The sequence below is a fragment of the Bufo gargarizans genome, chromosome 2, assembly GCF_014858855.1.
Source record: "Bufo gargarizans isolate SCDJY-AF-19 chromosome 2, ASM1485885v1, whole genome shotgun sequence".
Classification (NCBI taxonomy): domain Eukaryota; kingdom Metazoa; phylum Chordata; class Amphibia; order Anura; family Bufonidae; genus Bufo; species Bufo gargarizans.
The window spans coordinates 323,770,276-323,793,116 of record NC_058081.1 but is presented as its reverse complement, the minus strand read 5'-3'; the positions used below and the strand labels follow the sequence as shown (position 1 = coordinate 323,793,116).

Sequence of the window (22,841 nt, the reverse complement as noted above, 5' to 3'; positions counted from 1 at the left end):
GGTTATCTGTGGTGTTACATAGGACTGCAGGTGACATCTACTACATTTTCTGTACTCAGAGAGTTATCACTGTGTTATCTGAGGTGTTACATAGGACTGCAGGTGACATCTACTACATTTTCTGTACTCATAGAGTTATCACTGTGTTATCTGTGGTGTTACATAGGACTGCAGGTGACATCTACTACATTATCTGTACTCAGAGAGTTATCACTGGGTTATCTGTGGTGTTACATAGGAATGCAGGTGACATCTACTACATTTTCTGTACTCAGAGAGTTATCACTGTGTTATCTGAGGTGTTACATAGGACTGCAGGTGACATCTACTACATTTTCTGTACTCAGAGAGTTATCACTGGGTTATCTGTGGTGTTACATAGGACTGCAGGTGACATCTACTACATTATCTGTAAAAAAGGGGACGTGGCCACAGGTTGGGGGGGGGGGCGCAATACTTGGCTTGCCCAGGGTGCTGGCATTCCACGCTACGCCGCTGACACACATCCTATCCTGACAGAAAACTCAATCGTGGGAAAGATGCCCATTTCATCCGAATTTACATGTGTATTCCTTCCTGCATTTTTTTATGCACGCCATAGTCTATAATGTGCATATTTGGAAGCAAATATGCACAAAATTAGGACATGCTGCAGATTTCAAATACTGACAGAAATTATATGCTCATGTGAATAGCCCTATAACATTAGCAAAGAATTACTAAAATCTGGGCCTTATATGCTAGCCAGTATGAAGATTGGCTGTGATATGGACCATTGAGCCTGGTCCTTTTTAAAAATGGCCCAAGATTATATCTGAGGGAACCCTGCCCTTCATCTTGCACGTCTCATTGTCACGACCCTTGGTCATGGTCGTGACTCCTTGGGAGCCGCATGCAGTTGCCCGCGGTTTGGTGTTGTGTCAGCTGGGGGCACTTAGTGGTTTGCCTCAGGTGCGGTTGCCGCGGACAACAGGCATGCGTGCAGTTGCCCTTGGCAACGTGTGTTTGTGTGCACTTCCTTTGTCTGTTTGTTGTGCACGAGGTCATGTTTGTATGCACTTAGACACCTCCCTTCACTTGCGGTTGTCCGCGGCAACGTCTGGTGTTGTGTGCATGTGGTGGCAGTGTCTCGGCCTGCTGGCTGTTCTTCAGGACACGGTTGCCACGCATGCCGTTGCCGGCGGTAACAGGTGAGTGTGTTTGTGTGCTTTTCCCTTTGTGTGGCTTCACTACCCTGCCTGGTGTAGGAAGGGTTAACTCCCTTCTTTCTGTGTGAACCCTGGGGTGTGTCTGACTGTGGGTGTGGCTACTTGGCCCTATATAGCCTCAGTGTAAGGCAGTAGTCAGAGAGGGTGCTTCAGCCATGCTTGCTGGAGACATCCTCCTGGTTATTTTACCATCTGCCAGTGGGGGCCACCCTTCTGGTCATAAAACTATGTTACACAGTGTTATGAAGGTGTGTGTGGGGTTTCCTTATTATTGCAACTTATGGTCCTGGGTTCCTGTGTGATGTCTGGTGTATGCTGTGTTCGTTTGTGTTCTGAACAGCAGCACTTGCACATGGGTTCCAGGTTTTGTTGTCTGTTGCAGGTGAGTGTTGTGTTGGTTGCATAAATGTTATGCTTAGCACCCTCCCTAGATCTCCGTTATAACATCCAGCATAGATTTTTTGGATGCTCAAACCCCCATCAGGTCCCTTTGGTTCTGTCTGTCCCTGATTGATATGGATGCAGACAGTTGCAGTGACCGTTAAACTGACAGCTCAGAGGAGACTGAGAACAGGTCCGGTGTGTGCAGGTTGTAGAAGTCCCTTATTATATGTGTCTTCAGGATTTATTTGGAGATTTCCCTATTTAAGAGTATATGTGAAGATGTCCCTAATCATTGTCAACATCAAAGATGTATTTTTATACTTCAGTGATTTTTGTTAAAATGTATTTTGGATATCTTTTCAGTGACATATAGGAGGCATATAGCCTCAAGAGTTTTATTTCATCTATCTAGATCCAGAATGTTATGTTCACCCGGGTTTGTTTTATACATCGGAGGTATATCTGAAGTATTCTGAATTTATACCACTACATGTCTATACATCAGCCATTGACCACAATACATACTTTTTAATGGTGGCTCACTGTTTAGTAAAGTGCATTCCGCTATACTTCCATATAAAGTAGAAAATGGTAAGCTGACACATATCACTCTAACAGAGGCCAAAAGAACACTCCTTTAACCTCCACTGCCTGAAATGGGTGCCCAGTGCTCTATTTAATGTAAATGTCAGGAGCTTTCCCACCACTTGTGCCAAACGTATACTCCTTAAATGCAGTGTTAATGTAGCCTAAGGGTGTCCATAGTACAAATAAATTATTTTTGGAGAATTCACCCTAAGCACCATACGATAACCTTAAAGCCTCCAATATGGGCCACCCTTGCTACTCAGTGTTGCCATTATGACTACCTGACTGCTGCAGGTCCTAGTGCTGAATTCATAGAGATGCATTTAGTGTAGGCCAACCCTGCTCCTTTGTGTGGCAGCTGTAGGTCTAGGAACACTGTAGAGTTCTAAGGGGCTCCTGAATTAGTGAGTATACCTACTGTATTTACCAAACCAGACATGTCAAGAGAGTTGACAGGTTCTCTTTAAGGAGAGAATATCATGCCTCCAGCATCAGCAACTCCTGCTCCTTGGTGCAGCCATGCACACTGTGGCTGTCTGGCAGTTGTGGGTACTGAAATCTATGTTATGAGTATAGCAATCCTTTCGACAGAAGCCATCAACATCCACCACTGTGATTTCACCATGGAAGGGGCCTTAAAGAGGTTTGCATCAAAATCCTTAGGATAGGCCATCTATGTCTGATCGACAGGGGTCCAACACCCTGCACCCCTGCCAATCAGCTGTTCTGTCATAGCTCTGGCACTGGAACTACAGCTGATTACTTTGCAGTGAAGTTGATTACCACAGTGCTGCTTCCATTCACTTCAGTAGAAGCATTACTGCAATAATCAAGTCTGTCCACTACAGAAATGTTAGGCACCATTGCTACTTTAGCTACCGCAGAACAGCTGAACGGTGGGGGTAGCGGGCAACATTACTTCTGTAGGAAGTAGAGAACGGGGCCTAAAAAGGGTCGCTATTACTGTAAGGGGAGTAAATTGGGCCAAATGACTGTGTGGAGCACAAAGGAGTATACTTTTTACTGTGTGGAACACCATTTAGTCACTATTAATGTGTGGAACACTAGCTTTTTAACATTATGATTTTTGGGAACACTATCTGCCATTATTTTTGGGTCATTTTCCGTGTGTCACAATTTATTTATTTTTTATATGGTATTTAGGGGTCATTTGCAGCACAACAAGTACAGTAATGGGGCAGCAACAAGCACAAAATGTAGGATAGCAGTAGGATAAGGACTTGTGTGAAGGTTGGGGAATAGTTGAAGAGGGCGCTGGAAATACAAGTAGCCAAATATGTCTGGGCAGCAAACTGTACAGAAACAATTTAATAAATAAGGTCGAGCAGTCCAATGAGAATGTCAGGTGCTGCGTATATAAGGTGCTGTAGCTATATATTCCATGCAGTCTGCAATATTTAAATGCCAAATTCATAATGTACTGAACATGAGACAAAAAGTGCTTCAAACTTGAAAGGTGCAATCAGTTGCCTTATTGGTGGTCAGTCACTACAATCTATGTTGTACTATGTAATTCTTGCAAGGCCACACATTATTCCCACTGTGTCTGTCCATTATGGACCTTTTTTATAGTGTGAGATTATATAACCAGCACACACGGTGCGTCATGCTTCATCTACTTCACATTCACATTGCAACACTATGAAAAAGGTCTCCACAGAAATAAGGCATGGCTGGAAGAAGTTGTCATTATGGTCTGTGCCAGTTAGAGAAGAAAGGGGAAAGCAAACTACTTTAGTTAGGGAACTGTTTTATAATGTTTAAGTTACTTGGACAATGTTCAGAAAAGGGGGGCACTCATGAACCCTTGGCCAACTAACTTATTTAAACAGCCCTAATTATAAAAATATTAAAAGGGTTGTCCTGACATTTTTATTGATCCCCTGTTGTCAGGATAGGTGATCAATATCAGATCAGATTGTGCAGTGTAATGAATAGGAAGCAGCAATCTCATGGAACCCTGACGATCAATATTTAATGACCTATCCTGACGATAAGTCATCAATATGTATGACTGGACAACCCCTTTAATATAGCATTAATATGTATGGCAGGACAACCCCTTTAATATAGCATTAATATGTATGGCAGGACAACCCCTTTAATATAGCATCAATATGTATGGCAGGACAACCCCTTTAATATAGCATCAATATGTATGGCAGGACAACCCAACTTTATAGTTGAAATTTGTACTATGTTCTGATGTGTCTGCAGACTGAAGCATGTCCAAGTATACAGCATCCCTTCCCCATCATCAGATCACTGATCGCACAGGTATGTTGCGTCATTTCTTAAAACTTGCAGATGGAAAAAAAAAGCCATCTCATAGAAATCAAGTAGTTTCTAACTTTCATTTTGAAACTGTAGGATAAAAAAAATAAAAGCAAGTCTAATGGTTAGAGTACCATTACAGAGTCATTTTCTCATATTTTCTTTGAATGTGCATAAAAATTTGTTACATCTTTTAATATTTAATTACATCACCTTTACTTGTGTGAATAAACATTTGTTAAAAAAAAAAGTTTACATGGGGTGTCCCTTTTTCGTATAACGGTACATAAAAATATATAGTGACGATGCAGTACATATGCTTATAGGGGTTTTCTGACCTCCACTGCAATTTTACTTATGTATCCAAACCTACTCTGCCTAAAGAAGGAAAGGCACTTACCTAATCACTGACACTTCATTCCAGCGCCGAGGTCCCATCCCCACTGAATCCAGTTGCCTGTGCACTGGAAGTGTAACATAACATCCATCATCATCTGCAGCTATTCACTGACCTCAGTGATAACGTGACCCAAGTGGCACTTGACTGCTGAAGTCAGTGAATGACTGCAGCGGACCTCATGATGACGGACAGGACAGCATACTTGTGATCCACTGGAGACCAGAAGCAGCGGGGACAGGACCCCTTAGCACAGCAATGGAGCATCAGTAACCAGGCAAGTGCCTTTTTTTCTTTGGCAAAGTATACCAGAATTGCAGACAATTCCTTCAATTTTAATCAATATCTTTTCACAGCTATATTTAAGAAACACGATGGCCTTACTTCAAACCCCTTTGTATGCCAGGACTTACTTACTTATAGGATTAAAGAGGCAGAAGAAATGGTCAGTTGAACTTTGTCAGTTTGCTTTTCATTGTGTATTGGTTTTATTATTTCTTGTTGACTTTTTATTGTTGGTTTTGTTGTTTGCCTATACAGAGTCACATTACTTATCATTGCATGTTGACTTGAGCGAAATGTGCTCACCTTAACCATACCCTTTAACAGATAACCCTAAATATAAATAGAAACTATCATAGTTTGTGGGGTACTATCTGTCCTTGGGGAGGGAGCGCCTTAATCAGCGTGAGGAGACTTATAGCCTATACATGCTCCTCTGTCAGTGTTAGAACCTTTAAATAGGCCTTGAGACATGACTCGGATATTAAATAAGCTAATGATGAGGTGCTGGCTTGTTAAGAGCTCATTTGCATATTATCTTCCTGGAGGGGAGGAAACAGGGGAGGAAGATTTATGATTATGGACATTTCCCATTGTCAGAAAAGAGATCATTAACTGTTTAATAAAAAAAAAACAAAAAAAAAAAAAAAAACATAGGTTAGTCTATAGTCAAGGAAGGGAAGCCATGAAGAAAAATTCAGGCAGATGGTTGTAACACTTACAGTGTTCTCATAGCATATATCTATAGAGCGTGTTAAGAGCTCATTTGCATATCACCATGTAAGGTAGATGTAAGGCAGCTATTCTATAAGTCCATGTTCAACCTTGAGAGCACCTTTCACCAAAAAATACAATATAATCTGACAGCACCATGTTATAGAGCAGGAGATCCTGAGCATATTGATATATTAGTTCTATGGGAGAAAAGTCAGTAAAACTGGTATTTTATACATTTACATCTGCAGCCCTGTGAACACCTATGGGTACAGAAGGGAGTGGTTATCCGTGACTGACAGCTGTCACTCTATGTACAGTCGTGGCCAAAAGTTTTGAGAATTACATAAATATTGGAAATTGGAAAAGTTGCTGCTTAAAGGGACACTGACAGGCCCAAAAAGCATATTTAGGGGTATATATGACAGTATAGGTCTTATAAAGGGTATTAGAATCATCTAATTATCCCCCCTGTCCACCTCATAAATACAGTAAAAATAAGTTTTATAACCTGCTTTCCTGGTGTTCAATCTGCCCAAGGGGCGGTGCTTCATATCAACTTGCGCCCAGCCAGCCTCGCCACAACTGCCGTTTGAAGCGCCGCCCAGCTCATCAATATTCACTGAGCTGGGCGGCTACTCTGAAGCGCTGTACTAGTGTCCCCGGCCATCTTCAGCGCATGCGCCCGGCACCCTCACTGGCCGGGATCGCATCGCGCGTCTGCTTTATGCGCATGCGCCGGGCACAAAGAAGCCATTTCTCTCCAAAAAAAAACATCAGGGACAGATTGATCTTCTGCAGAAAATATGGTGAATGGACTGCTGAGGACTGGGGCAAAGTCATATTCTCCGATGAAGCCTCTTTCCGATTGTTTGGGGCATCAGGAAAAAGGCTTGTCCAGAGAAGAAAAGGTGAGCGCTACCATCAGTCCTGTGTCATGCCAACAGTAAAGCATCCTGGGACCATTCATGTGTGGGGTTGCTTCTCATCCAAGGGAGTGGGCTCACTCACAATTTTGCCCCAAAACACAGCCATGAATAAAGAATGGTACCAAAACACCCTCCAACAGCAACTTCTTCCAACAATCCAACAACAGTTTGGTGAAGAACAATGCATTTTCCAGCACGATGGAGCACCGTGCCATAAGGCAAAAGTGATAACTAAGTGGCTCGGGGACCAAAACGTTGACATTTTGGGTCCATGGCCTTGAAACTCCCCAGATCTTAATCCCATTAAGAACTTGTGGTCAATCCTCAAGAGGCGGGTGGACAAACAAAAACCCACTAATTCTGACAAACTCCAAGAAGTGATTATGAAAGAATGGGTTGCTATCAGTCAGGAATTGGCCCAGAAGTTGATTGAGAGCATGCCCAGTCGAATTGCAGAGGTCCTGAAAAAGAAGGGCCAACACTGCAAATACTGACTCTTTGCATAAATGTCATGTAATTGTCGATAAAAGCCTTTGAAACGTATGAAGTGCGTGTAATTATATTTCACTACATCACAGAAACAACTGAGACAAAGATCTAAAAGCAGTTTAGCAGCAAACTCTGTGAAAACTAATATTTGTGTCATTCTCAAAACTTTTGGCCACGACTGTACACTTATACACACAATGCTGTCAATCACTGATAACCTCTCCTTCCTGTACCAATAGGTGTTCACATGGCTGCAGATGTAAATGTATAAATTATACATTTTACTGAATCTTTTCCCATAAAACTATATATCAATCCGCTCATTGCCTCCTATAACATACTGCTGTCAGATTGCACTGCATTGCATTGTTTGGTGAAAGGTCCTCTTTAAACAGGCCTTGAGACATGACTTAGATAACAATTAAGCCAGCACCTTGTCTGCATATAGCTGTAAATCTGAGATTGGAGTGGAATTTTCAGGGGATACTATGGGGAGATTTATCATCTCCCTTGAGCCAGAAAAGTGGCATTTAAAAAGTTGCAAGCTGTATATTTGTGACTTTTTTAATGTGACTTTAAAAAAAAAAGTTTCAACGGACTCTTCTTACGCCACCCTCGCGGCTCATCATAAATGTGGTGTATCCTCCGACAGTGCAGGGGATATCAAAAACGATGCAGAAAGCGCCAGTCCTATTAAATCTCCCCCTGTATAGAGAGCACCTAATTCCTAGCTAATTCCTAGCTAAATCCCTTAAAGGGATTTTCAGTAATTCTATATTGATGGTCTATCCTCAGGATAATCCATCAATATCTGATCATTGGGGTCTGACAGCCCGCAACCTTGCTGATCAGCTGTTTTGAAGCACCTCCAGTGCGGAAAATAGGCACTGGAATTGCACAGCTCTGTCCATTGTGTACCCCAGCGCTGCTCCCAGTGAAGTGAATGTGAGCAGCACTGCAGTCACCAGCTTCATCCACTACACAATGGATAGAGCTGTGTAATTCTAGCATCCAATGTTGGTGCTGGAGCTACTGCAGAACACCAGTAGGCCATGAATATAACAGGACCAGAAAACTCTTGCCCAATGCCCAGCCACCTCTTATTTTTTTTTAAATAGCCTTAGAATATTATAAATTAATAAAGAAGTAATTCTCACCTTATCCACCTACTCCCCCACCAATCCTGTTCTGATGCTATCTGCTACACCACAGAACTCTGTATGACGCATCAAGACCACTGAAGTCACATCTGTGGCCGGTGTTTGGCTGCAGTGGTCACATTTCCATATTGACATGTAATTGCTGGAGACCACTATACAGAGAATGGGACTGGAGAGCAGCAGGTTTGGGAAGGTAAGTATTCGGCCTTATTCATGAAACCGTGTCCAATGCTCTGGCCATAAAAAAAAGGATCTGTGAAATGGACACGTGCATTTATTTCCCTCACTTTTCTCACACTTGAACAAGCAAATCTGATTTGCAAAAATGAACCAGAATGTGACATGCACTGAGTTTCTTAGATCAGGCACACAGATGTGCGAATAGCCCCGTACACTTTTACTGCTCCATGTGCTGGTTTTTTTTTTAAATAGCACACAGAAGGTAAAAACCCTGCATAAATAAACCCTCCCTTACTACTTCAATTGTTTTAGGGCATTCTAAGCATTTATTATTACTCTTATTTAGGCTCCTTTCACACTAGCGTTCGTCGGTCCGCTCGTGAGCTCCGTTTGAAGGAGCTCACGAGCGGACCCGAACGCAGCCGTCCAGCCCTGATGCAGTCTGAATGGAGCGGATCCGCTCAGACTGCATCAGTCTGGCGGCGTTCAGCCTCCGCTCCGCTCGCCTCCGCACGGACAGGCGGACAGCTGAACGCTGCTTGCAGCGTTCAGCTGTCCGCCTGGTCGTGCGGAGGCGAGCGGATCCGTGCGGATCCGTCCAGACTTACAATGTAAGTCAATGGGGACGGATCCGTTTGAAGATGCCACAATGTGGCTCAATCTTCAGGCTGATCCGTCCCCCATTGACTTTACATTGAAAGTCTGGACGGATCCGTCCGAGGCTATTTTCACACTTAGCTTTTTTTTTGCTATTTTAATGCAGACGGATCTGTTCTGAACGGAGCCTCCGTCTGCATTAATATGATCGGATCCGTTCAGAACGGATCCGCCCGAACGCTAGTGTGAAAGTAGCCTAAAATAGCTGGATAACCCTTTAATACAATATTTTGTATTGGCCCTATATATTGTATTATTGCTCTATTGTTTTATGTGTTTTTAGGCTCAGAACAAAATCCTCTCCCGAGAGCTGAAAGTTTGCGATAAGACTACATACGCCTCCAGGGCAAAATCGGTTTCATTTCCTGTAATAGATGTTCTAGAAACTGATGCAAAACCAAATGAAGATAAAGATGAATTTTATTTGTCTCTTTCTACACCAGGTTGTGAGATATGCTTTGCCTTTATTCATTTCAGCATTTCATATTATTTTTGTCAGCATTTCATATTTCATTGTACTATAGTTGACTGCAGTTCAGAGTTTATTCAGTGTTAAGCCTCATGCACACGTCTATGAAACACGGACCGTGTGATACCGGCCTGGATTTCTTCTGAGTGCAGGAGTGCCGCTGCAGTACAGTAATACACTGGTCTTTGACACCATGTCCCATTTGAAGCCCCCCTGATGCACCCCTAGAGTAGAAACTCCCCAAAAAATTACACCATTTTGGAAACTACGGGATAAGGTGGCAGTTTTCTTGGTATTATTTTAGGGTACATATGATTTTGGGTTGCTCTATATTACACTTTCTGTGAGGCAAGGTAACAAAAATAGCTGTTTTGGCACAGTTTTTATTGTTTGTTATTTACGCTGGGTTCAGACCTGAGCGTTCTGAAACGAGCGCTCTGTATGCGCGATTGTACGGGCGTTTACAATCGCGCATACAGAGACTGGCGTTCACACATTGTCGCGTGTTCCCGAATTTCTATGTGCGGGAACGCGCGACAAACGCCCAAAAAAAAGCTCAAGCACTTGTTTGAGCGTCGGGCGTTTTACAGCGCGATCGTACGCGCTGTAAAACGCTCAGGTGTGAACCCAGCCTGAGTGTTCATCTGACAGGTTAGATCTTGTGGTATTTTTTATAGAGCAGGTTGTTACAGACACGACAATACCAAATACACCAGAATTTTTTAGAAACATTTTTAGTGTCTCCATATTCTGAAAGCCATAGTTTTTTTTAAAATTTTGGGCAACTGTCTTATATAGGGGCTCATTTTTTTCAGTATGAGATGACGGTTTGATTGGTACTTTTTAAGGGTGCATATGACTTTTTGATCGCTTGGTATTACACTTTTTGTGATGTAAGGTGACAAAAAAATGGCTTTTTTGACACAATTTCTTTTTTTGGTGTTCGCCTGAGTGGTTAGGTCATGTGATATTTTTATAGAGCAGGTTGTTACGGATGCGACAATACCTAATATGTATGCTATTTATTTATTTCACTTTAGCACAATGATAGCAGTATTGAAGCAAAAAAAATCATATTTTAGTGTCTCCATTGTCTGAGAGCCATAGCTTTTTAATTTTTTTACCAATTGTCATACGTAGGGTCTCATTTTTTGTGGGATGAGGTGACGGTTTGATTTGTACTATTTTGGGGGGCATATGCATTTTTTATTGCTTGGAGTTGCAATTTTTGTGATGTAAGGTGACAAAAAATAGCTTTTTTGGCACTGTTTTTAATTTTATCTTTTACAGCGTTCACTTTAGGGGTTAGGTCATGTGATATTTTTATAGAGCAGGTTGTTACGGACGTTGGCAATGTGTATACTTTTTTTATTTAAGTTTTACACAATTATATAATTTTTGAAACAAAAAAAAAATCATGTTTTAGTGTCTCCATAGTCTGAGAGCCATAGTTTTTTTTATTTTTTAGGCGATTGTCTTAGGTAGAGTATGATTTTTGCGGGATGAGATGACAGTTTGATTGTCACTATTTTGGGGTGCATATGACTTTTTGATTGCTTACTATTACACTTTTTGTGATGTAAGGTGACAAAATGGCTTTTTGACATAGTTTTTTTTTTTTACAGTGTTCATCTGAGGGGTTAAATCATGTGATATTTTTATAGAGCAGGTCGTTATGGACGTGGTAATACCTAATATGTATACTTTATTTATTTAAGTTTTATACACTAATATCATTTTTGAAACAAAAAAATATAATGTTTTAGTGTCTCCATAGTCTGAGAGCCATATTTATTTTTTTATTTTTTGGGCGATTGTCTTAGGTAGGGTATATTTTTTGCGAGATGAGATGACGATTTGATTGGCACTATTTTGGGATGTATGACATTTTGATCGCTTGCTATTACACTTTTTGTGATGTGAGGTAACAAAAAATGACTTTTTTGAAAACCGTTTTTATTATTATTATTTTTTTATGATGTTCACCTGAAGGGTTAGGTCATGTGGTATTTTTATAGAGCAGGTTATACAGACGAGGCGGTACTTAATATCTCAGTTTTATTTATTTTTTACATTTAACACAATAAAAGTATTTTTGAAACAAAAAAAAGTTTTAGTGTCTCCATAGTCTTAGAGCCATATTTTTTTTTATTTTGGGGCGATTGTCTTAGGTAGGGACTCATTAGAATGGTACTATTTTGGTGGGGCATACACCTTTTTGATCACTTGGTGTTGCACTTTTAGTGATGTAAGGTGCCCAAATATTTGTTTTTTTTTGCAGTTTTTATTTTAGTTTTTTGACAGTGTTCATCTGAGGGGTTAGGTCATGTGATATTTTTATAGAGTTGGTCGATACGGATGCAGCAATACCTAATATTTTCCCTATTTTAAAAAAAATGTTTACATTATTTTTGGAAACTTTAAATTTTTTGGGGGAAAACTTTTTCACTTTTTTTTTTGTCCCACTCTGGGACTTTAACTTTTGGGGGTCTGATCCCCTTTACAATGCATTACAATACTTTTGTATTGTAATGCATTGGCTGTAAGTGTATTACCACTGTGATACGCATACAGCCTTCTTGCCTGTGAGATCCAGGGGGCTGGATCTCACAGGCTCTAACGGGAGGCAGCCACGATGCCTAAGGAAGGCCTCGGGCTGCCTTTCCTGCCACGTGGTCTCCGTAACAGTAGCACGGGGACCCCATGGACACTGGAACCCATGAGGATACGGCACATGCCGCGGTCAGCGCTGACCGTGGCCGTGCAAGGGTTAATACGTCGGCATCAGTGATTTCATCAATGACAGCCGGACCCCTGCCTCTAATCGGGCTGGCGAAGCTCCTGAACCCGCCCGATCAGCGCGCCGTACCTGTACTGCGCTGGGATTTCTGTCCTGCATTTCTGCGCCATACATGTACGGCGCTGGTATCCTAAGAGTAAAAGCAGGAATGCTTGACCAGCAGCCCTCCAGCTGTTGTAAAACTACAACTCCCACAATGCCCTGCTGTAGATTGATAGCTGTAGGCTGTCCGAGAATGCTGGGAGTTGTAGTTTTGCAACAGCTGGAGGGCCGCAGGTTGAGCATGCCTGGTTTAAAGAGTTACTGCACTTTTTTTGAAACCTTTGATATGTAATAGCGACATATCAAAGGTTTTCATCTTTTCATCGGTGGTGGGGTCCAAGTGCTGGCGATCACTAGAAAAAGAAATTAGAAAATCAAAGCCGAGCGTTGTTTCTTCTCGTTGCTGAATACGGAAATGAAGATGGGGTCAGTAGAATGTCTATGGAAAAAAAAAAGATGAAACAAATTAAATGAAAGGTGAAGAAAAAAAGAAAAAAAAATTGCCACAATAAAGATCAGTATAAGGGCTCATGCACACAAAATTGCAAATTGTGGTCCCCAATATACAGGCACCCTCCGTGTGGCCGGCGCTTACATATGCAGACCCATTCAACTTAAGCATGTTCTATTTTTTTTGCGTAGCGGAGGTATAGACCAAAATGCCACAGAAGCACTCCATAGTGCTTCCGTGACCTTCTGCTATGTGCCTCCACTCCGTATGTTGTAGATTGTGGACCCATTCAAGTGAATACAGTGCGCACTTGGCCGGTGATACAGTGGGCACATGGCCGGTACCCATATATATTGCGGACTCGCTGTTTGCGGGCCTCAAAACAAGCACGGGCAACACATGAGGCCTACAGCATAGTGCATATTCAGGCATTTTTATCCGTATTTCACACCTGTGAAACCTGTAAAGGTGTCCAAAACTTGTGATTCCCCCCCCCCCCCCCCCCCCAGTGTATTTAACTCTTTTATGAAGCCATCTACCTTTTTTTTATTTCAAAAGCTGTAACTTTTTTTTTTCATTCACATAGCCATAGAAGGGCATGTTTTTTGCAGGATAAGTTGTACTTTCTAATCACACCAATTAGTTATATATACAATATATTGAGAAGCTGTAAAAAATGATTAATGGGGTGGAAATGGAAGTAAGGTATACTGCCTGTTACAGTGGCCTCAATTCGCCTGCTGCCTACCCAGAAGGTCTGGCCACCGGGTCTGCTCTATTTCTTCACCCAGGCTGCGGCTTGCTTGCTGGCAAGGCCTCGCCTTCTCTGCCCATAGGGCGCATGCACTCCCTCTAGCCCTTAGAGGGCCAGCACATGCAACCTAATCTTCACCAGCCAATGGCTGGCCACCCTGGGGTACTTAATGCACCCTACCCTGTGGGAGGGTCCCTGAGCAATAGGTTTCATAGTTTGCTAAGTTTCTTTGAAGGTATCATGTCTCTGTTGTCTGCCCGTGTACCGATTTTCTGCCTGTTTACTGGTCCTGACCTGACACAGTGGTTCCACTGCCATAACACTGCCATTGTTAACACTGCCATTGTTAGCACTATTAATAACTCCCCCCCCCCCCCCCCTTTGTGTTAATGTTGTTGTGCCTTCTGTAGTATTGATGGACAATAATTGTGCTGAAAAAATATATATATTTGTATTTAGGCTACCAGTTTGGAAGACAAACCATAAGAGACTACATAGCTCAAAGGAGAGAAATGTTTCTTGCTCAGGTATTTTTCACATAAAGAACATCTAATAATAAAATGAATTATGGCTGCATTGAAAAAAAAAAATCCCAGATCTATTTTGTTGTCCAAACCTGGGCTTATCAACTATTTTTGTACTGCAGCCTCACCAGCCAGAATAATGTAATGCCAGGGATTATTTGCCGTTGGTCAATATTTATGCAAAAAGTATATAGTATAATACAGCATAATATATTATTTAGTATGTCCACTGCTGAGCTTACTTATGATGCCACAGTAGCTTACCTGACTAAAACACACTTGTGATGTCACAGCAGTTTACCTCACATAGTTGTGATGTCATGGGTGCTAACCTTAAAGAAACGGAGTGTCCATGTCACAGCATCTTACTTGTTTGAAAATTAGTGATGTCACATCAGTTTACCTTACTTCAACACACTTGCCATGCCAAAGTAGCTTACATCTGCATACAGCCTCCAAAATATATGACTGCCCCATGGTTCCTGGGAGACATGTCTGTGGGCAGAGCATGATGTGCTCCATTCATTGGGGCTTGGTGAGTATTCAGCGGGGCTTGGTGAGTATTACTTTATTTTATTAAACCTACCAGTAAAAAACTACTGTGAAGGGGCACTAAGAGAGTGTTCTACTGTGAAGGGGGCATAACTACTGTGTGGGGCCACAAAGGGTACTGGGGGGATTGGGTGTATAGATAGCGGCATGGTTCTCTTGTCCCTCCTTGGGCTTCTCATAAATTGGGAGGTATGTATGTTTGTGATGTTACAGCATGTTACCTGGTTAGAAACATCACTTTAACAAAATTGTGATGTCACAGATGCCGACATCCATTTATCTGAATAAAAACTACTTGTGATGTCACAGTTGCTTACCTAAGTGCCACACATCTTTTGCTGTGTGAAACCCAGTTGTGATGTCACAGCTGTTTATTTCACTTTAACAGACTTGTGATTTCACAGATGCTGACAGTCAGTTACCTCATGAATACAACTTGTGATGTCACAGGCGTTGTAGTTATGATGTCATAGTAGCTTACCTGAGTGATACAGATTTGTGATGTCACACAAGATGTTACTTGTCTAAAACCCATTTGTAATGTCACAGCAGCTTACCTAAGGGTAGTGCATTTGTGATGTCATAGCTGTCTACTGAATTGGAAACACTCATGTGATATCATAGTAGCTTACCCAGGGGCAGACACCAAAACAAAGTGCAATAACAGTATATGGTGCTAGCTGTACGACACCTGATTCCTGACTGGGGCTGGAGTGGAATTTCGTTATATGACAAGTTTATTTTAGTGTTTTTTTTCCTAAGCTTTTAGACAGTTCTTTAATTACAAAAGAGAGACTAATAAAATCCTACTGCACAATTAGGTATACAAATTAGTTTAACAATATTCTGTCCTATAGGTAGATGCCACTTAAGCATTCTTAGGGTGTGTCCACATGTAATGGATTTCCTATGGAAAATTTTCCACAGCAAATCCCTTGAAAGCCACAGGAAAATCAGCATCAGCAAATCCGCACCAAATCACGTGGATTTTGCTGGAGATTTCCTTGTGTGGATAATCCTTTCAAGAAATATACTCCCCTAACAATCGTCTGTTTTGGCACAGCTTTTAACTTCCCATTCAACTAAATTGGTAAAATTGGCAACAAATCCACAACTGACAGATTTGACGAATTGACATGCTGCGATTTAGAAATTAGCATTGCCAACTCAGAATATTTCCACTGTATGTGGACGTAGCATTTCCTCCCATGCGGGCGTACCTTTAAAGGGGTTGGTCCACAAATTAAAAAATCTCAGACATGCCACTGATTGCTGTAAAATAAAAAAAATGATAGTATGCTTGGTATATCTCTTTCTCTGGTGCCATTCTCTGTGCTGACAGTCTGGTCCTCCTGTGGCTGCTTATTTAAAGACTGTAGCGGTGACTTGCAGGCACACATTGTGTGACCACTGCAGCCAATCATTGTCATCAGTGGTATTCCACTGCAGTCAATTACTGTCATCAGCGGTATTCCACTGCAGCCAATTACTGTCATCAGCGGTATTCCACTGCAGCCAATCACTGTCATCAGCGGTATTCCACTGCAGCCAATCATTGTCATCAGCTGTATTCCACTGCAGCCAATCACTGTCATCAGCGGTATTCCACTGCAGCCAATTACTGTCATCAGCGGTATTCCACTGCAGCCAATCACTGTTATCAGCGGTATTCCACTGCAGCCAATTACTGTCATCAGCGGTATTCTACTGCAGCCAATTACTGTCATCAGCGGTATTCTACTGCAGCCAATTACTGTTATCAGTGGTATTCCACTGAAGCCAATCACTGTTATCAGCGGTATTCCACTGCAGCCAATTACTGTCATCAGCGGTATTCTACTGCAGCCAATCACTGTTATCAGCGGTATTCCACTGCAGCCAATTACTGTCATCAGCGGTATTCCACTGCAGCCAATTACTGTCATCAGCGGTATTCCACTGCCGCCAATCACTGTCATCAGCGGTTCATGTCTCTGATGCAGTCTGTAAACAATCAGTGGCAGGAGGACTGAACCAGCAATATAGAGAACAGAGTTGACAAGAAGAGACAAGTATACCATCATTTTTTTTTATTTTACAGTATTCTGGGTCATGTCTAAGATTTTTTTCTAGGACAGCTCCTTTAAAGTAGCAAGTTTTCAGTAATGGCTTGCGAAATATACTGTAGGCTGCTGTATCTGAGCTTAAACTGTCTTATTTTCATCCCAGTTCTCTATCAACACAAAACAAGATGCAATAAAAGAGATGAAGCAAATTCTTTTAAAAGAAAAGAAAAAAATAGGTGATGCCGAAGGGAAACTTGAAGAGGACACTGAAAGATTAGAAGAATTTTTGAAGGAAACTGATAGAAATGTAGTGGAGGCTTTGAAACTGTAAGCATTTGTCTCATTTTTACTCAACTAGTTTTACTTTGCTTGTTACAGTTCTTATTTTCTTACAGTGCAGACCAAGAAACAAAAGCTAAACTCGAAAAGATCAAAGAAACCAAGAAAGTCACTGCAGAAATTCTGGCACTTAAAAGGTATGGCTGCAGGATGTCATGTAATGACTACTCACGAGATACAGGTATAACCAAACCTTTAGGATGTTGATGACTGGGTGCTGCCATTTTGAATATTTAGGTCCCACCCAGTCAACAGTTAAACCTCTGTGGACTTCTTCCTGTCACAAACATACCTGCTGGGTGCTGCTATCCTAGCGATGCTGGCAGAGGTGTTGGTTGGCTTGTGCAACAATTACACAGTCGTATTGCTAGTTGTGGCCTATTTACTCCACTGTTCCTTTCTTGCTATCTGGACTTTATGTTCCCATGCTTTCTGAGTTGTTTTTGTGCAGTAATTGCTAGTTAAGGCTAGGCTCACATATGTGCTGTGAACTCCGGCAGTCTGTTCTGGCAGAGGAGTTTACCATATCCGGCATAGCTGGATACCACAGTGCACCGCTGGATCACCATTCACTGTAATGGGAGCTGGCGGTAATCCGGCCTCTTTCCAGCATATATGCCGACTTTCAGCCAGAGAAATAATGCCGTGTGGCATTTTTGTCCGGCTCAAAGCTGGACTGTACGCCAGAAACAGTGACCGGTGTACTGTACCGGAGTTACAGCAGATGTGAACCGGGCCTAGGTGATCGAGGTCTGGTCATACAACACAGTTTTTTCCAGGATGCCAGTTATTGAGTTTTCCATCTGGTTCACTGTTGGCTTAATGTAGATCTCCTGTTATTCTGGCCTTGGTTTTTCTCTTGACTATGTCTTCCAGATTAACCTTTGTTTCACTGAGTGCTAGAACCTGGACTGTTTATTGGACTTGCATCTGTTTAGCCCGTTTGTGAGTTGCACCTCTACAGTTCTGACCCCGCTAGCCGGCTATTCTTTTTCAGTGCACCCATCTGATGCTCTGTTGAATGTCTGTTAGGCTAGGTTCACATGTGACTGAATACCTGTGGATTTGTTGTGGCTAATTTTTGCACGGCAAATCCACAAGGTTGTACATTACCAGCAACATAGATGAGAACTTCTGAATTCTTATATACATGCTGCCTTAAAAAATGCAGTAGAGAAGTTGCAGCATTGCAGATTTGAAATCCGCAGAATTTCAATTTATACAGCTTCAGAAACACAGCAAAATCTGCAGTGAATAGGAGTTGGGCTACAGATACTGAGTAGAACCATCCGGCTCTCTGTAGTCAGTTATGTCAGAGCTTATCAGAAAGGCTAAAGGATGCTTTGACCTTTCATGAGAATCCTGAGTCTTTGGAAGCCACTATGTCTCTTGCTGTATGCATTGATAGACACCTGAGAGAGAGATTTATGGGCCCCCACTCTCAGGATGTACTATCACATAACATATTGTCTTCCTCTGACAATTTAGGTGAAGATACTCCTGAGTTTAGGTCTGGGGACGAACCCATGCAATTAGGGGGAGCTACTCCTGGATCCGCTTTCAAGAGTATTAGTCGTAGGAAGGGTGTGTGTTTTTTTTCTGCGGACAAAAGGGACATTTTATCAATGTATTGTATGTCCATGCATTCAGCGTCAAAAAGAAAAGGGGATTTCTAATTCCCATCTGACTCTTGGACGGGTAAGAGGGGAGTCAGAGAATGTGCATTTGTCTTTGGCGTTAGAGTCCAAGACTGTGGGGATTGAGGTGTTTAGTGACAGTGGGGCAGGGGAGAATCTGATTGATGGTCAGCTTGTCCGTATGCATGGGTTGTCACCGAGCACATTAGAGAAAAACATTTCAGTTTTTGCCATTATTCTGCACCTCTAACTCAGAAGTGTTTGTCTCAGATGGTGCATGACCTCCAATTAAGAGTGGGTGACTTTCATCAGGAGTTCATCTTGTGTTTTGTGATGGAAGGTTTCACTGCTCCGTTGGCTCTGGGTTTACTGTGGTTAAGCAAGCATAATCCAATCATCGATTGGCAAGCTAGACAGACTCTGGATTGGGGTGATTATTGCGTTGATAATTGTCTGAATATGTCTTTTTCTGCTTTAACCACTAAAACATTACCCTCTTTTATATCTGATTTGTCCAATGTATTTTCTAAAAGTGGATGCCAGGATTTACCTCCGCATCGGCAATATGATTGTCCTATCAGCCTTATTCCCGGAGCTAAGTTGCCCAAATCTAGGTTGTATAACCTTTCTGAAACGGCCATGAGAGAGTATATTACCAAGAGTTTGGCTAAAGGACACATAAGACCTTCCAAATGTTCAGTGAAAGCAGGGATTACTGTTCGTGATCCTTACCCCTTTCCTTTGATTCCTGATTTGTTTAACCAGATTGTTGATGCCAAGGTGTTCTCCAAGTTGGACTTAAGAGGGGCATATAATCTGGTCAGGATCAAGGAAGGGGCTTTTAATACCCCAGAGGGTCACTTTAAGAATCTGGTCATGCCTTTTGCTCCTGGGTTTTCCGGCATTTTATGAATGACTGTCACGGCTGAGGATAGGGGAAACCCTCAGCCGTGCGATGCCAGAAGATGGTTGGTAGCTGCTTGGCCAGGACCATAGGATCAGGGAGCAGGTCACCTCCTATCGCGTCCCTAATGCTGACCCTGACTCCTATCCGTATGAGCCAACCCAGATGGTAGGAGGGCTCATACTCCGGAACCTAGGGTCCCTACTAGCCCTAAGGAAATCCCTGGACTTAGGAGCAGGGTAAGACAACCTGTTCCTCCAGGACACAGACGAACAGGAGTCTCACTGGCCAAGCTGCAAGGAAGGGGGAACATATACAGACATCTGGATATGGCAGGTGAACTACACAAGTTCCAAACCTACCTGCCACAGCCTCGCTGACTGCAATTCATGCAACAGTACTGCTGTCCACACAAACACTAAGGACATAGCACACCACAAAACACACAGGTAACCAGGACATCCATAGCTGCAAAAACATAGAAAGGATAACAACATCAACTTAACATCATGCATAAACTTTTATGACCACAAGGGTGGCCCTCACTGGCAGATGGTATAAGACCAGAAGGATGACTCTAGCTTACAACAAGGCTGAAGTACCCCTCAGCTTCAGGTCTCATCAGAGGCTAAATAGGCCAAGTAGTCACGCCCACACAGACACACACTGGACAGGGAATTAACCCTTCCAAGACCAGACAGGGAAGTGAAGCCACTTAAAGGGAAAGTGCACACACAAATAAACCCCGTGCACAACAAACAGGGAAAGTGCACACATATACACACACACGTTGCCAGAGGCAACCGCATGCCGTAACAGCGAGCCGCCTAGCCAACAGCTCCAGCTGCTACACTGCCAACAACCATATGTTGCCAACGGCAACAAACCCAGAGCCCTCACCTGTGGTTGACAACATAGAAAAGACCACTGACAACTGCATGTGGGTCAAGGAGTCACGACCATAACCATGGTCGTGACAATGACATTTTTCATCACCTGGTGGAAAGGTTTGTTGTCGTGTATTTGGATGACTAATAATAATTTATTCTCCAGATGTGGAGACTCATCAGACTCATCAAGCCTTAAGATTCAAGTGTGTTAAAATTTTGGCATAGCATTTTAACCAAAATAAGCCAACTAAAAGGTGGTGTGAAACATGTCTAGCCATGCACCAAATTTATCATCCAGCATGAGCTACTGTGATACATTTGGCACATCTTTGGCCACCTGTCTAAGGGTCCCTTTACACTGATAGATTCAGCAGACGATTGTCAGGAAGGAAGCATTCTTTCCCGACAAGCACCTGCTAGTCAGTGAAGGAGACCTCTGCATTTACATGTAGTGACCTCCACAGTATAGAAAGATCACTAATGCCATTGCTTGTCCCCATACTGAATCATTGTTTCCCTAAACATGCTGTTCTACCAGCAAACAATGATTTAGGTGACCGAACAAATGATCTTATTACCTGCTGAAGCCTTTGCTTTACACTGGCAGATAATTGTTAACAAGCATTTGTACGAACACTTGTCAGCGATTATCTGTCCGATGCTTGGCCAGTGTAAAGGGGCCTTAAATTTACTCTGTCTACAATTTGGATAGGATTAGTAAATCTGCCTCAATATACACTCACCTGAAGAATTATTAGGAACACCATACTAATACGGTGTTGGACCCCCTTTTGCCTTCAGAACTGCCTTAATTCTATGTGGCATTGATTCAACAAGGTGCTGATAGCATTCTTTAGAAATGTTGGCCCATATTGATAGGATAGCATCTTGCAGTTGATGGAGATTTGAGGGATGCACATCCAGGGCACGAAGCTCCCGTTCCACCACATCCCAAAGATGCTCTATTGGGTTGAGATCTGGTGACTGTGGGGACCATTTTAGTACAGTGAACTCATTGTCACGTTCAAGAAACCAATTTGAAATGATTCGAGCTTTGTGACATGGTGCATTATCCTGTTGGAAGTAGCCATCAGAGGGATGGGTACATGGTGGTCATGAAGGGATGGACATGGTCAGAAACAATGCTCAGGTAGCCCATGGCATTTAAACGATGGCCAATTGGCACTAAGGGGCCTAAAGTGTGCCCAGAAAACATCCCCCACACCATTACACCACCACCACCAGCCTGCACAGTGGTAACAAGGCATGGATGGATACATGTTCTCATTCTGTTTACGCCAAATTCGGACTCTACCAATTGAATGTCTCAAGAGAAATCGAGATTCATCAGACCAGGCAACATTTTTCCAGTCTTCAACAGTCCAATTTTGGTGAGCTCGTGCAAATTGTAGCCTCTTTTTCCTATTTGTAGTGGAGATGAGTGGTACCCGGTGGGGTCTTCTGCTGTTGTAGCCCACCTTTCTTTCCCATTCTGACATTCAGTTTGGAGTTCAGGAGATTGTCTTGACCAGGACCACAACCCTACATGCATTGAAGCAGCGGCCATATGATTGGTTGACTAGATAATCGCATTCATGAGAAATAGAACAGGTGTTCCTAATAATTGTTTAGGTGAGTGTATATACTGGGTTGGAATCAGAGTACTGGGTGGTAGTTGACAGAGTACAGGGGAATTTTCTAGACTCATTGAGGGGTCAGTTACCAAAATTTTATGCCAGTTTTTTTTAAGTGGAGTTGTAACATGGAATTCATGTAACATGAATTCCAAAGATTTGAGAATTGGTGCCTGGACAACAGAACATGTAAAAATGTGTTTAGAGTGTATCTATTAATAAATTGATTGGAACTTCCTCCAGTAGGCTTCTTTTTTTTTTTACTTGGAGAGTTGTGCTATGTGCATGTCCAGAACACTATGGCAGGGCATTCGTTATAAAAAGTGCACATTTGTGTATCTTATATTATAAGCAGGTTCGATTCCTGGCTCATATTGGTTCTCTATACAGGTGAAACTCGAAAAATTTGAATATCGTGCAAAAGTTCATTTATTTCAGTAATGCAACTTAAAAGGAATTGCTTTAATGCAGCTTAAAATTTTTATTTTGTGAAAAGGTTCAATATTCTAGGCTCAAA

The 22,841-nt window shown here is 42.2% G+C and overlaps 1 protein-coding gene across 1 annotated transcript in view; it reads left to right on the top strand.

The window, feature by feature from the left end:
* The first annotated feature begins 8,609 nt into the window (after nt 1-8,609).
* CCDC38 (coiled-coil domain containing 38) overlaps nt 8,610-22,841 on the top strand; it is a 52,301-nt gene continuing 38,069 nt past the window's right edge. The window contains exons 1-5 of the mRNA XM_044277221.1: nt 8,610-8,639; nt 9,567-9,729; nt 14,259-14,326; nt 17,084-17,247; nt 17,316-17,396. Coding sequence (XP_044133156.1) covers nt 8,610-8,639; nt 9,567-9,729; nt 14,259-14,326; nt 17,084-17,247; nt 17,316-17,396 — 506 coding nt within the window. The remainder of the gene's footprint in view (nt 8,640-9,566; nt 9,730-14,258; nt 14,327-17,083; nt 17,248-17,315; nt 17,397-22,841) is intronic.